Raw genomic sequence first — 14,903 nt, 5'->3', positions numbered from 1 at the left:
TCCTGTGAACAAGGTTTAAAGTATCCCACGATACTAGCCGATATGTATCCATATTTGACCCAATCGATACGATACATCTCAATACGTCTCTCCACTGAATTACACTAAAATACATTAGCTAGAGTGATACAATACTCGATATAGGACGATACATCTCTTAAAATAACCTGATCGATAGGATACTCGATACCAATACTTTAAACCTTGTTTGTGAGACCTCTCAAGCACACAATAGATGTAGAACACACCTATAAATGATGACAAAATGAACCCACGTGAGCCCCGCTTTAATTTGTGATGAAGAAACGTGAGGGGAGCTCATTGTTTTCAGTATCATCCATGATCCATTCTCGTTCTGCTACAGAGATTCCCTGTGTTTGGGATATTTTAAGCGATGGAGTGGAAGTTTGGCCCAGAGAGTCGAAGCCCACTAGAGCCCAACAAGACCTGTACTGGGCTTTTCAGCCTGTGCAACACTGGGCCTTTTATGGTTACCCATCCAAATTCCACTGTGTTGGTGATGAGACAGATTCCAAGTTTTCATACTTCCAGACCTCTAGTATTTTAGATTTTGAACACAATTTGAAGCACTGATCTGATTTTTTTTCTTCTTTCTTCTTCATTCACTGTTTTTCTAGCGGAAAAGGAAAAGAAAAAGAAAAGGGCTTTTTCTTCTTCACATTTGGGGTGTTTGGTCCTTCACCTTTGGGGCGGAAGAGAGAGAGGGAGAGACAGAGATGGATCCAGATGCAGTCAAATCGAAACTGTCCAATTTGGCTTTCGGAAATGTATTGGCAGCTGCTGCTCGTAATTACCAGAAGGTTTTTCCACTCTCTCTAACTAGTTCTTTATTTCTGTCGCGATTTGCTATTTGTTTTCTCCTGCAGTGGGAATTTATTGCTTTCTGGGCTAATTGGTCGATAACAGACGAAACCCTTATGATATATCTGTATTATATCTGTCTCCTTTATTGTTGATCTACCCTTCTTTTACTCCTCTTCTCTTTAAACTTTTTATATTTTTCCCATTACTGCTTTCTGAAAATTCTCAAAACTTTGTGAATTTTTTTATATAAGGGTAAAACTTGGTTGAATTAGCAAGTTGAAATACCTACTCCCTAGAGTGTATTATATGATGAAATGCTTGTTGAATATAGCAAGTTTTAGCTGCCCCCTTAATAGGTGAATTGGAATTTGAAATAATATTAGAAGAAATAACACTTGCCTGCATGGCTGAGAATAGGATTTACAATTTTCTGAACAAAGGGAAGCATTTGGCCCCAATTTAATTGATCATGACATGCTTTGATCAAGTAACTTTAGTTTTTTCCTCTATTTTCTATTCTTGAATTCAAAATCATATCTTTTCCTAGGTCTTTTCTATTAGTTTTCCCTTGGAAGATTTGAATTCTAATTCCTTGCAGAATCAGTATTTCTGGAAGCATTTCAAATGGTTGGGCAATTGCAATATCCCTGGGAGACATTTCTTGGGTATAATGATGCGTTTGGGAACAGCAGAATTAAGAGTAACCATCAGAGTGACTCAAAGATATTCAATGCAGCTATGTTTTCAGGGATGTCAGACAGTGACCATTTTGAGGAATAATTCAAGGGAAAGTTGCCCATATTTGGCTAGCTCCCTCCCTGCCCCCAACTTCCTGTAGTGCAGTTATGGGGTAGAGATTTCTTGAGGTAGTATAATGGGAATGAAACTAGTTTTATACAGGAAAAGGAAGGAAAAAAAAGTTATCTTCTTGTGGGGTAAAGCAATACCGATTCCACTGGAAAAAATGAAGCTTACGGGAGTGTTTGGTCCTTGAAACAGAATGGCAGTATTAAAGAAGAAAGGTTCATTGTATCCTTTTTCATTTACTATTCAGTCTGTTCTTGGCATTGTACTGATTAGATGAGACTGCTTCCTTGATTCCACGTCTGTTTTATCAGAAACATTATTGTCATGTGATTACCATAATCAGTCATCTTTTATCCCCTGAGATACTCTCCTCAGCATAGCATCCATGAGGCTATGGAGATTAATGAACTTATTATGATGCACACAACTTTGAGATCTATATTTATATATGTTTCCAAAATGTAGCCGTTTATGTGCTGTTGATCCTTTTTTTTTTTTTTTTTGAGGGGGGGGGGGGGGTTAACAATATCTCCCATAAACTAGTGATTCTGTATTGTGCATGTTTACATTTTCATCCTGATTTGAATGGAATAGCCTGGTGTAATTTGTAGTAAGATATACTGTGGTCATCTACTTGTACAGGAGTTGATTGCTCAGGAAAAAGCTCAAGCATCCTCTACATCCAACCAGGAGGTTGATTTTGATGAGTTGATGGATGTAAGTTGAATTAAGTATCTTTCTTCTGTTTGTCATTGTGTTTTATCTTCTTCTTCATATTGTAACCTTTGTGTCTGTCTATCCATTCACAAGCACTTACTTGATTAAAATTAGGACCCAGAGCTGGAAAAATTGCATGCAGAAAGGATTGCATCTCTCAAGGTCAGACACACTCTGTAATTTTTGGCATACATAAATTTAATGTCTAGTTTTCTTGTGCAAAGCAATTAACAGCGGTATTGAAATTAAACAAATACTTGCTCAACAGAAAGAAGCTGAGAAGCGGCAAGCTTTGAAGCAGCAGGGTCATGGAGAATACAGGGAGATATCTGAAGGGGACTTCTTAGGTGAAGTCACTAGTAGTGAATATATTATCTGCCACTTTTACCATCGGGAATTCTACCGTTGCAAGTAAGCCTGACACTGTTACCTACTAAATCTCGTAAACAGTATATTTAGTCAGGTTCCTTGCCTTAACCCTGGTTCTGCCATATGGAAATGTGTTGGTGTGTATATTGTTGGCATGTTGTTCATTTTAGTTCATCTCAATTAAATACTTCCTCATGGAGATCTAAAGCTTCAGAAATTGGTTGAAAACTTGACTTTTGTAATACTGGGTAACTTCAGTTCAACCTTTGATGATTTGATGGTAAAGTCCTGTCATGGTGTGCATGAAGCTCAACATGTGAGTTGGGGGAGCCAGGGCCCTACTCCACAAAAATTGGGCCCTTCATGACCTATGGCGCATGGTGGATATTAGGGTTGTAGAGAAAACTTATGATTCTTTGCATATGTATAAACAAATTTATGAGACTGCGTTGATGTCATTTAGGATAATGGATAAGCATTTGAAGTCTCTTGCTCCAAGGTACATTGATACCAAATTCATCAAGCTGGATGCTGAGGTTAGTTCACATTGTCTCCTATCTTGTTCACTCTGGATGATACTTAATTAATTGCTGGACCAGTTTCTAAACTACTTGATCTTTTGTTGCAATCCCTCAGGTTAGGAATGAAATCTAGCTTAAATTCCTTTGACCTTGACATTATAGAATTAACCATGAAAAAGTATTAAGGTTAAATCTGTTTTTCGAATTGCAGAATGCACCGTTCTTTGTTGCGAAGCTAGGAATCAAGACTCTGCCATGTATCGTATTGTTCAGGTGAGCCACCTGCATCAATTTTAACTTTATTTATGTACTTTTTATTTTAATTCTTTCTACTTGGACATCTTGATGCTTCTCCCAAAGAGAATTTGGCAACCTTGGAAAATATTTAATTTCCATCTGAGTGGATGATGCCCATGCATATTTCCTGGAGGATCCCCCTTACCAGAAACATCATATTATCAAATAATTTAATTACTGGATCTCCAATCGTCCTTGGAAAACATGACACAAATTTATCTGGAATATGTCACAGTAGACTAGAGGGTGGTATGTAACACTCCACATAAATAACTGTTGCCAACCCAAAAATATCAATTTAAGACAGCTCTGGGCAAGGTCAGCAAATGAGGGCTGGACCCAGGCTCCAACTATGGGTGTGTAAAAAATTTGAAGCATCAGCATTTTTTGGTACATCTTAGTGCAGCTTAAATTACTGTTTTGAATCTCCAAAGTAATGCCTTAAATTCTCTGCCTTTCAGAAAGGGGATTGCTGTGGATAGGCTTGTTGGCTTCCAAGACTTGGGTGGCAAAGACGATTTCACAACAAATACTTTAGAGAATATACTCATCAAAAAAGGTGATGCATTCTTTGATTTTATTTTGTTGTATCCTGTGTTTAGTGCAGTCTCTAAACCAACTTGTTTCAGGCATAATTAGTGCAAAGAAGGTTGGAGAGGACGACGAAGATGATGAACTTGACAAAGGCAGGTCAATACGGTCCTCAGTTCATGCTGATTCTGATTCAGAATGAATGAAAAGAAGAAAAAAGAACTCTTTGCTTTTTCTTTGTCTTTTTCACTCACTCAGTGGTCCTGTAACGTTAAAATTCTAGTGGTTGCCATTTTTTGCTCAATGATCCTTAAACCCTAAAGTCTGAAGTTTATATTTTGTGTAATCGCCAACCCTTTCTATTCTTCCATGTGCAAATGGGCTTAAATTTCTTAAACTGCAAGTTGCAAGCGGATCACGAATCTCAGCAATCCTCTATATTTTTTTTCTTTTTGGTTCAAAAGATGCTAGCAGTCCTCTATATTTACTGAAGGCAAAGTTCACTTTCAAATGGTCTGCTCAACACCCATTCCACAAATACATGTTTCGACAAGATTGAATGTTATGACAAGTACTCTACAAAAAAACAGATAATATGATAAGAACAATAGGCTACACATCCATAGCCCACAGATTAAGTACATGGTTAATTTAAGATTTGTGATTTTTCCGTCCCAACAGGAGAGCAATGATCTGGCAAACAATTTTCCACTCCATAAGAAGCATCTGCATCAGGGAGGTAACTAAATCTAAATTCAATAATTTTGCAAAAAATTTAGTCAAAAGCTTCTTGAATCCATTCGGAGGCATTTAAACTGACCAACACAAACTTGAGTCACTGTCGAGCAGAGTACAGTATTAAGATTCTTGACTCATCATCCACAGACACTAAAAATACATGGATTGAAGTTCACCAAGTAATACACCCAATGTTATTAACCAGACAGCACTACCAGGTCTCATAAAATGGACTACTTTCTCTGACAAAGTTCTAATAAATATGATCACAGGAACCACTATACAGAGTTCCATGCGATGGACGATCCTGATCTGTCCTGCTCAACCTTGCTACAGTCATCTCATTCATACAGAATTAAACGCACCTGGCCGAAAAGACCTGATTACATTGAAACAAAGAACCATCTTACCATCCAAATTACCAACTAATTAGCAAGAGAGACGAAAGCCAAGCACAAATACAACACAATCCTACTCATTGGCCTTTCTTCCTCTTGCAGCTCGTTTTGCAGCAACTTGTTCATCGGTCAATGGCAAGTAATATATCCGAGGGGTAGCTTTAGTCTTCCTGAACAGATCATCAAGGGTAACAATCATTGGTTCTGGCTTCTTTAGGGGAGGAGGTGGGGGTGGAAGAGGCAGCTTTTCCCTTGCTGTGAGTTGGTCAGACACTGATGGTGGTGGAGGCAGTGGAGGTGGGGGTGGAAGCTGCTGCCGCTGTCCATGCTGACGAGCAGGGGGCTGGATCTGGGAGTTCGAAGAGGCTGCTGGGGGCTTTGGACTTGTGCTGACTGGTGGTGCTTGTGCCTGAAGGGGAGCTTCAGCGCGGATTTTCACTTCCTGGGGATCAACAAACTCAGCCACCAGTAGCCTTCCTCCATTTGGTGGCCACTGCAGGTTGTACAGCGCATTTCGAGTCTCTATGGCTTCTTCCACTGATGAATACTGCATGAACAAGACTCGTGAACATCAGCTCAGTGAAAAATCATGCAACATAGGGCACACGGAAGCAGACATACCATGACATAACAGTGTGTCTTGATGTGATCCATCCAGAAGCTAGATACTTTTCCAGTTTTTGCTAGAAGCTCTTGCACAGCTTTAAGAGTAAATGGACGAAGAAAACGATCAATTCGAAGGGATGTGGTTGGAGGTTTTGGTGAAGGTGGAACTGCCAACATAAAGCAAAATACAATCCATAATTAAATACTAAGGACAAAATTTCAATTTGATTCAAAATATAGAAGAAAGTGATGCTTACCAACACGTTCCTTGGGTGCTTCTTCGCTTACATTTGAATCTGATCTAGTGAAGTTTCGTCTGGGAAAGGGAGAGCGGGAAGCATCCTTAGGCATTGTAGGGGTGAAATTAGAGGTCTGAGGCTCAGGAACTTTGATATTTTCAGAATTCCACCGTCGTTGTCTTTTTGGAGGTTCATTGCTCCCAACTGCTTCTTGATCTGTGGATACAAGTTTCATGTTTCAGACTATAAAAAGTAATCACACGCACCTATGATGTTGTATCTGAGAAAATATACCAATGCTAACAGACCCTGAATTAGTACACTCAAGACTAATGGTCTACATTTTCATGTTACCAATACCTATTATGAATGGAGATTATCAAACAAAGTCTATAACAAATTATACCAAATTAACCATCACAAGTTGATTCCAGCTTAAAGACTCTTTAACATCCCAAAAAAAATATCAACGGATGGGGAAAACGTAGAAAACCAAGTGCACACCTTAGCAACAAATAATAAAAAAAACCATATGAGAAACTTTCCAAGTGCATCTGTACAAACAAGGGAGATAAATGAACAATAGACTATGAAGTTGGAAGGAAATAATCTCAATGGTGTCTACAAGGAAATCCATCAGATGTATTCCTTAAAAGAGTTTATTTTCATGAAGCCCACTTAAGTGGGCAGGCTTGCTGCCCACTTAAGTGGAAAATATTCCAAACTGCCCACAATTCACTTTTTTCAAAATTCCAAGTTCTACATTTTTACTTTTCTGTTAACTTTGAAATTTAAATGACAATTTTGCCATGGGGTGAAGAGAAATATAAGTTCGTATTTTTACAAAACTTCACCTAATTTTAAAAAAAAATTACAAGAAAACTCCCCAGTTCACTCGATTCACCTTGGCCCCCTACCAGAAAACGGAAAATACTCACTACCGTTCGCGGCTGAAAAAAGCCCCACCTTCAGCATGCTGGAAGTTGATAAGGACGTCTCTACCCTGCCGGAAATCACCCACCAACCAGAAAAATCTCTTCACTTTCTTCAAACGATCCTTCCCTAAAACCTAACGTCGCCTATCTCCTGTTCTCCCTGATTTCAACTTGGACCTTGTCATTTCTTCTTGGTAGGAAAGCGGAGAACGAAGATTTAGTTTCAGCGTCAGATCTACGTTATCAACTAGAATCTAGGTACCCCCCCCTGAACGATGTGGAAAGTAGGCCAAAAGCGATTCAATAACCTCAGTTGCAGTTGCAATCAACCAAAACCCTACTCTCCCTTTCTCTCGAAGTGAGCAGGTGTGAGCTCGTACGGAAACCTGTTTCATCTTTGAATAGTGCAGACAGAAATTAGTACTCCAATATCACATGAGACACTAATTGAAGGAGGAGTTTCTTTGGTTTCAATCCGACTATGACATATACATAGAAGAACGCATACCCCTATCTTCACAGATTTCTTGTTTTTCCTTAGCTGATCTTATTCACCTCCACTTACCCATTCGCACTTCTACCTGCGTGTGTATAGTGAACCATGTATGACTGCTCATGTGAAACGATACAAAATGTTTTGGTTATGGAACATTATGGATCTCATAATATTTCTTTGGTTTGGTGATTCTTTTACTTCATCTCTGTGCTTCAATTTGCCTCTGTTTTTTTCTTGATGTCTCCGTTTACATTAACATGCCTCAGTTTGTAGGTTCATAGAATTCATCAAAGTTCCTAACATGTCTTTCTAGTACCAATATCTTAAGGCGTTATGTCTGCAACCTATTGCAACCAAAGTCTAGAGTGTTCGAACCAGGAAGACGGAACAGAAGATGGGCGACGTTAGGTCCCAGGGAAGGATCATGAAGACAGAGAGATAATGGGAGGGAAATGCTTTAGAGGGCATTTTAGTAATTTGACCATCTGAGGGGTATTTTGGTTAGTTGACCAGTTAAATTTGAAAAGATAATGGTTAAAGCTTGAAAGGTTAACAGTGGTTAACTTGGAATTTTGAAAAAGGTAGATTGTGTGCAGTTCGGAAATTTTCCCACTAAAGTGAGAAGTCAAGAATTTAGGCCCAACTCAAGTGGGCGCCATGAAAAAAACTCTTCCTTACATGCTATGCAACCCCCAAATTTGTAACGGGTACACATATAACCTGCAACATTTGGTCCTGGAAACAGGTCCTGCAGCAACATCTCGTCCAAGAATTTTCTTGTTTAATATGAACCCAACTAGTCAATTGGCCCTTCTGAAACCCAGTGGATGAACCATGTCAGACCTTATGAACTCAACTTTACAGCCAACCAATAGACTTCTCCACAGCTAAGATTCTAAGAATTCTAACTCAACCACCAAGAAAAAAAGATTAGTTATGCAATGTGCTAAAGAGGTCAGGTGGTCAATGTAATGGAAAAATGTGGAGCTCTATTGGGTTGACAGTATAAATTCAAAGCACATAATAAAGCCAGGATGATGATAATCATCTAGATTTCTTAGCCAGGTGACTAATTTACCATTTTCCAGAATAAAAACACTAAGGCTGTTTGTTTGTTCGAATAAAGGTGGGATGGAAAAATTCTTGAAAAAAACAAACTTTTCTTTTAAATCCTAAAAGTGTAGTTTGTTTGGGGTGGAAAAGTTAGAGGCAAGTTTCCTTAATTTAAGAAAACTTGTCTGGTGAGGTGGCAAGCCAACTTTCTCACCCCAAGCCTTTTCAAAACTCCACAAAATGTGTGGGACTTCGTGGAAAAGTAAAAAATAGGACCCACAATTAATACTTTTTCACAAAATCCCTTCATTTCCTTTCCTTCTCCCTCACCCCAATACACATGGGACCCACATGTTTTTTTTTCCCACCCCACCTTTGCAAACAAATGCAGCCTTAAGGGTGGGGGAAAAAACACATGGGCCCCATGTGTAGTGGGGTGAGCGAGAAGGAAAAAAAATGAAAGGATTTTGTGAAAAAGTGTTAAATGTGAGTCCCACTTTTTGATTTTTCACAAAATCCCACATATTTTGTGGGGTCTTGAAAAGACATGGGGTGGGAAAGTTAGCATGGCACTTCAGCAGATAAGCTTCCGTAATTTAAGGAAACATGGCGCCTCAGCAGACAAGCTTCCATAAATTATGGAAGCGCTTGTCTCCAGGTTTCCCACCCGATTAACCGAAACAAACCACCATTTTTAGATTTAATGAAAAAGTTTGCTTTTTCAAATTTTTTCCCACCCCACCTTTATTCCATCAAACAAACAATTTTTTTGTTGGAATAAAGTTTGAAAAAACAAACTTTTCCATGAAATTCCAAAGTGTGGCTTGTTTGGTTCACTGGGGTGGGAAAGTTGGCAAACAAGCTTCCTTAATTTAAAGAAGTTTGTCTGCTGAGGCGGCATGCTAACTTTCCCACCCCATGCCTTTTCAAAACCCCCCAAAATATGTGAAATGTTGTAAAAAAATGTAAAACTACAAAATGAGACCCACATTTAACACTTTTCCACAAAATCCATTCATCTCATTTCCTTCTCCCTCACCCCATTACATATAGGGCCTATAAGTTTATTTTTTCCAACCCCACCTTTGCAAACAAACGATGCCTAAGGACTGCTTGTTTGCAAAGGTGGGGTGGAAAAATAAATGTGGGGCCCATAGTAATAGGGTGGGAAAATAGGAAAGGAATAGATTTTATGAAAAAGTTTCAAATGTGGGTCTCACTTTATTGTTTTCCACATTTTTCACAAAATTTCACTTATTTAGTAAGACTTTGAAAAGGGATTAGGAGAAAAAATTAGTATGCCACATCAGCAGACAAGCTTCCTTAAATTAACAAAGCTTGTCTGCTAACTTTCTCACCTCAATACACCAAACAAGCCACACTTTGGCACCGTTTGTTTGCTAAATCTGAAGCAGGGTGGGAAAATAGGGGTGGAAAAAAGTTTTAAAAAGTAAATCTTTCGATAAAATCCCAAAGTGTGGCTTATTTGGTTCTTTGGTGTGGAAAAGGTAGCAGACAAGCCTCCTTATTTAATGAAGTTTCTTTGCTGATGTGGCATGCTAACTTTCCCACCCCATCCATTTTCAAAGTCCCACTAAATAGGTGAATTTGTAAAAAAGTGTGAAATAACAAAGTGGGAACCACATTTGAAACTTTTCCACAAAATCATTCTTCCTTTTCTTGTTCCCCCACCCTATGACATTGGGTCCCACATGTTTATTTTTCCCACCTCACCTTAGCAAACATAGGGTGCCTTTGAGATTTCATGGAAAGGTTGACTTTTTCCAAAAATTTCCCCCCCCCCCCCCCACTTCAGATTCAGCAAACATAAGATGCCCAAATAATATTTAACATTAATTGCAAACACGACAAACCAAACCACCACCACCCCCCAACTGAAAAAAAACAGAGAGAGACAGCAACACCAACCCAAGCAGACCCACTACACACACAGACACACACATAGAGTTAAAGAGCTTAAAACATAGTTCATCAAGAAGTAAAAGTGAAGCAACAATTCTTCATAATGTTCACTACTCTAAGTGTCCACACAATATTCGTCTGCTTATCGTAGTGAAAAAGCATGACAGCTTCCATAAGACCCAACCAACCTAAAGGACCACCAGCACAAAAGGATGTAGCCAAGATGTAGCTTAGTTTATACTGTAAACTCTTCTGCACACTCACCACCTATTCTGTCGCAGGCAACCGGCAACTATTTCTACATGACTAGGCACATAATCAGCAATTGAATATTCATAAGAAAAAAAAAACATATAATTACCAACTGAATAAGATATGTTCCATAAGTCCATGCCATTAAGCATCCAGACTAAACGAACAGCTTCAGCCTCTATCAAGATTATAGAAATGAACAAAATAAAGCGTAAAAGAAACCAAAACTAAATCTAATTCCATATAGGACAAGCCATTTGGAGTGTCCTATCCCAAATAAAACTGCTCAAACAAGGAAAGGAACAGGTTCGAATTTACATATCCTAAACCAGCATACAATATAATAAAATAAAATAAAAAAGCACCTACTACAGAATCAGAGGAAGCCTTCTGTAGTTGCATTCCATTCATTCGTGTTAGTATTTCTCCATCTGGAGCAGATAAGAACATCCAAGATAATAACCAATGCACTACAGATGCAAACCTGCCTCTGACGAGTTCTGGAACATGAAATGATGGAGCTACGACCTTAAGCCATATAGACATCATGACTGAAGGCATTGAAGATGGCCTGGATGCAGCGCAATCCCGACTAGGCAATTGTAGGAGCATATGCTATCAATGCATCTTTATACCTCTTGTCAAAGTGATTCAAACTCCATCTTATAGGTATAGTAGGTATGCCAGCTTTATCTGCTTTAGGAGCATCTGCTGGGTTGAGAAACTGACATGATTCACTCTCCAGCCTTAAGGGAGATGGTAGAAAACTAAAACAAGGAACTTCGTAAAGCCCATGATAATGGTTACCTCCTCTCAAACAAAGAAAAAAACGATCAAATCAACCTCAACGCAAAGCATCATTGCCATATCCCAGTATGACAGCAATAATATGATGCCAAGCATCCCCAAGAATCAGGAAAGAAGGTAGTCATGTTCAATTGTGAGATGCACAAGGATTGGTTTATTTTAACTGCCTAAGTTAGAATGCAGGAGCTAGTAGCCTTATGAAGTTCCTGGGCACCCTAGTGAGCACATAGGAGCATTTTCAACCAATACATCTACCAAACCCTCACCTTATATTTGAGATAAAACCCCATTCTTGACCTATCCAAACTTTAGTGTTCATCCAGGATCCACACAAGGTAGACCCTTCAATCTAGAACTACATCATACCCCGGATCCTCATTGAACATCTAACCTAGCCACGCACCAAAGGTCCAAAATAAGTGAATTGTGTTGACAAAGTGAGGAAAAACCTATCTCCAATCCAGATGACACTTGGGAACTGAAAGAAAAATTCTACACACTTATCAACTAAAACCTTGAAACAAAAGAGCTGGGTCTATGTCTTACATGTAGTGAAAGATAAGCCACTCAAGGAATTACAAAATTCTAAAGTGGGTCTATGTCTTACATGTAGCGACAGATAAGCCACTCGAGAAATGACAAAATTCTAACTCAGGGCTTGTTGATTTCTAATGCTTCAAAGTCGATGGGGTCTGACCAAGAAAGCAACACAGATAGATAAATCCATGAACAAAGAACTTCAGACTCTAACCAAAACTTAGAAAATACACCACAAAAAAAACTTATAAACAATAAAGGATATACAAAAGTCTACTACGAGAACATATAAAGAAGAGGTACAAGAAAGTCAAAACCATAAAAGGTACTGCAGCAGGAATACATTGCAGGTTCAACAAACAGCAAATAAATAGATGAGGAACACATATGAAGAATTTAATGTACCTTCAATTTTCCTTTTCTCCACAGCAACAGCATGATGATCCTTATTATCATCAGGAACTTCTTTCTTCTCAGAAGAAAAGCCACACTCCGTAGTATTGATAAGAAATTCTTCATTTACAACATGCACTTCAGTTAGCTCCTTCCTATCTCTAACTTCTTCAGAATTATGATTAGAATCAATCTGCTTACTCTCCAATACATCCTCCTCCATTGAATCATCACCGGAACTTCGGTCTAAATTTAATTTTTCTGGGGACCCCCCATCAGCATTATCGTTTTTCTTGACATTGTCCAGATTAGGGTTATTGGTGTCATCAATATCTTCAACAGAGCCCTGCTTCTCATGTGGCTCTTGATTATCCAGTGAATGTACACTGCCACCATTAGGAGAAACATGACTGGATGATGGATGCACCATCTCCGGCTTAACTTCTAGTTCTAAATGGAAATTATCAGCATTCAAATTATCCTTTAGTTCATTCTTTGCAATAATTGACACAGAATCAGTAGAAATAGACTCAGACTTTACTTGAGACCCTAAAACAGGGCTCACCTCAGATACCTGATTGTTTGGATCGTTGAGGTTGAGCACAGCATCTTCCTTGAGAATCTTTTGATCCACATCCTCAGTCTTGATTTCATTGCTCCGCAACTCCGGCTCGCTTGATGCTGACTGTGTTACCACGGTCTGACTGACAGTGACAGTGGTTTCCAAAGACACTGCATGTACTGCTGGTTCATCGACAACACCCACAGGATCTGTATTACCCGTTGACTCCTCATCTTGTGCTTTCCCTTTTAATGTCTCAGGTGGACTGTCATCAATGCCAACAAAAGATTCATTGGCATCTGCAGCTTGAATCTTGTCTTCACTCTCATAAGTATCTTCTGCCACTTGAATTTTATTCTCAATGTCTTCTTTAGTGTCTTCAACTGCTTGGGCTTTATTTTCGCTGCCGCCCACAAGTGGACTGTCATCCACGCAAACAACAGATTCATCACCACGTGGTGCTTGAATTTTATCTTCAATTTCGTAAGTATCTTCTGCACCTTGGGATTTATTTTCACTGCAATCCTTATAATTATCTGCTGCTTGGGTTTTGCCTTCCCGGTTGTCCTCAATATCTTCAGCTGCTTCAGATTTATTTTCAATGCTGACCTCAGTATCTACCATTTCAGTGTCAATCTGCTTCAGCTCTGCCTCTTCACTTTTAAGCTCTTTTGTATCACAATCCAAACCATTAACTTCTTCCTTGGCAGCAACTTCCCTCTCAACACGAATTGCTTCATCCAATCGTTTTATCAAGTCTTCTTTTAACCCCTTTATTGTGAGCTTCCTTCTCCTAAGCTCTTCTTTCAACTCTGTAACTTTCCACTGATCAATTGGCCGGTTGCCAAGAACCGGATACGGGCTCGACATCTTCATAGAATAACCTTCCCAACCCTAACCACAAAGAATATATACTTTACTATAAGATCAAAAGCTAAAAATAAACCCGGGGAGACGAGGCAACACAGGCAAACAAACAAAAAAAATGTTCTTTTTTAGGGGGAGTAGTGAAAAATCAACTCTACAACCTACTATATACCAATGTAGTATCAAAATCATAACTTTACAGAAGAAATAAATGTGGAAGTCAAATAAAGTGACTCAAATGCATAACCAATTGAGTGAATGCCACATAAACAAAACTTAGGTGTAAGAACAGACTAATGCACCGGACAACAAAATGAAAAAATTGGGAAAAAGGATAGAGAAAGCGGTTCATGATGAATAACAGAAACCAAAGTGTTGTTATCGCTTAAGGATCACAGACGAATACAATACAAAAACATAAAGAAACGCCATCAATCCAATTAAAACCGATTAAAAGTGGGAATCTAAAAAATGTAAAAGATGGAAAGAGAACTCACCGTCTAATTGCTTCGCAGTCCGCACAAATCTGGGAAAACCAGGCACGCACTTCCTTACGATAAAAGAAGTGAGACGTGAAACCCTAATTTCAGAACAGAAAACCAACCGTTAGATATAACCTATCAGAATTCATAAAAGACACTCAGCAGGGCAAGCATTAGATCTCCAGAACAAGGCAATAGGAGAAAAATTAATCCGTTTCGTTCTCTTCTCCCCCTGTAAAAGAATAACATCCAAAAACAAATGAAACCAAAAAGGCGAAGATTAAAAACAGTATCTTTAGCAGATAAAGAACGTGAGGAGGGTGTTCGCTATGATTTCAAATGTAGTTTTCCTTGCATGAGTATCATAGCTCTGTTCAGAGAAGTATCTCCACAAATATGAGAGACAAACATAGAGAGAGATGAGAGAAGCGAGGAGAGAAGGGCGCGAGTCTGTTGATTTGGCTGTGTCCTAAAACATTTCTGCCCTGCAAAATTTATCGCAATTTTCACTCGCAAAAATAGGTTTCCCGAAATACCCCTAATACTGG

The 14,903-nt window shown here is 38.9% G+C and overlaps 2 protein-coding genes across 2 annotated transcripts; one reads left to right on the top strand and one right to left on the bottom strand.

The window, feature by feature from the left end:
• The first annotated feature begins 534 nt into the window (after positions 1-534).
• LOC149009192 (thioredoxin domain-containing protein PLP3A-like) lies at positions 535-4,460 on the top strand. Its single transcript, XM_089160427.1, has 8 exons — positions 535-821; positions 2,275-2,349; positions 2,464-2,511; positions 2,618-2,760; positions 3,182-3,254; positions 3,451-3,512; positions 3,998-4,095; positions 4,166-4,460. Exons 1-8 carry the CDS (start codon positions 738-740, stop codon positions 4,267-4,269), a joined length of 687 nt encoding a protein of 228 aa, XP_089016553.1. The 5' UTR covers positions 535-737; the 3' UTR covers positions 4,270-4,460.
• A 413-nt stretch (positions 4,461-4,873) lies between these two features.
• Positions 4,874-14,834, bottom strand: LOC149009191 (uncharacterized). The gene is made up of 6 exons (XM_089160425.1): positions 14,371-14,834; positions 12,457-13,900; positions 6,067-6,264; positions 5,825-5,976; positions 5,281-5,750; positions 4,874-5,184 (listed from the first exon to the last, which is right to left on the bottom strand). The coding sequence occupies exons 2-6, from the start codon at positions 13,880-13,882 to the stop codon at positions 5,151-5,153; spliced, it is 2,280 nt and encodes a 759-aa protein (XP_089016551.1). The 5' UTR covers positions 13,883-13,900; positions 14,371-14,834; the 3' UTR covers positions 4,874-5,150.
• Positions 14,835-14,903: the final 69 nt, after the last annotated feature.

Source organism: Hakea prostrata, chromosome 7, assembly GCF_041222555.1.
Source record: "Hakea prostrata isolate BN-2017 chromosome 7, UWA_Hpros_2, whole genome shotgun sequence".
NCBI lineage: Eukaryota > Viridiplantae > Streptophyta > Magnoliopsida > Proteales > Proteaceae > Hakea > Hakea prostrata.
This window is presented reverse-complemented; position numbering and strand designations above follow the sequence as displayed.

Coding starts and splice junctions, on each gene's coding strand:
- LOC149009192 (XM_089160427.1), top strand. CDS start 738: ATGGATCCAGATGCAGTCAAATCGAAACTGTCCAATTTGGCTTTCGGA. Junction 822..2,274: donor CTGCTCGTAATTACCAGAAG/GTTTTTCCACTC, acceptor CTACTTGTACAG/GAGTTGATTGCTCAGGAAAA. Junction 4,096..4,165: donor GAATATACTCATCAAAAAAG/GTGATGCATTCT, acceptor AACTTGTTTCAG/GCATAATTAGTGCAAAGAAG.
- LOC149009191 (XM_089160425.1), bottom strand. CDS start 13,882: ATGAAGATGTCGAGCCCGTATCCGGTTCTTGGCAACCGGCCAATTGAT. Junction 5,977..6,066: donor AGCACCCAAGGAACGTGTTG/GTAAGCATCACT, acceptor TTATGTTGGCAG/TTCCACCTTCACCAAAACCT. Junction 5,751..5,824: donor AGACACACTGTTATGTCATG/GTATGTCTGCTT, acceptor TTGTTCATGCAG/TATTCATCAGTGGAAGAAGC.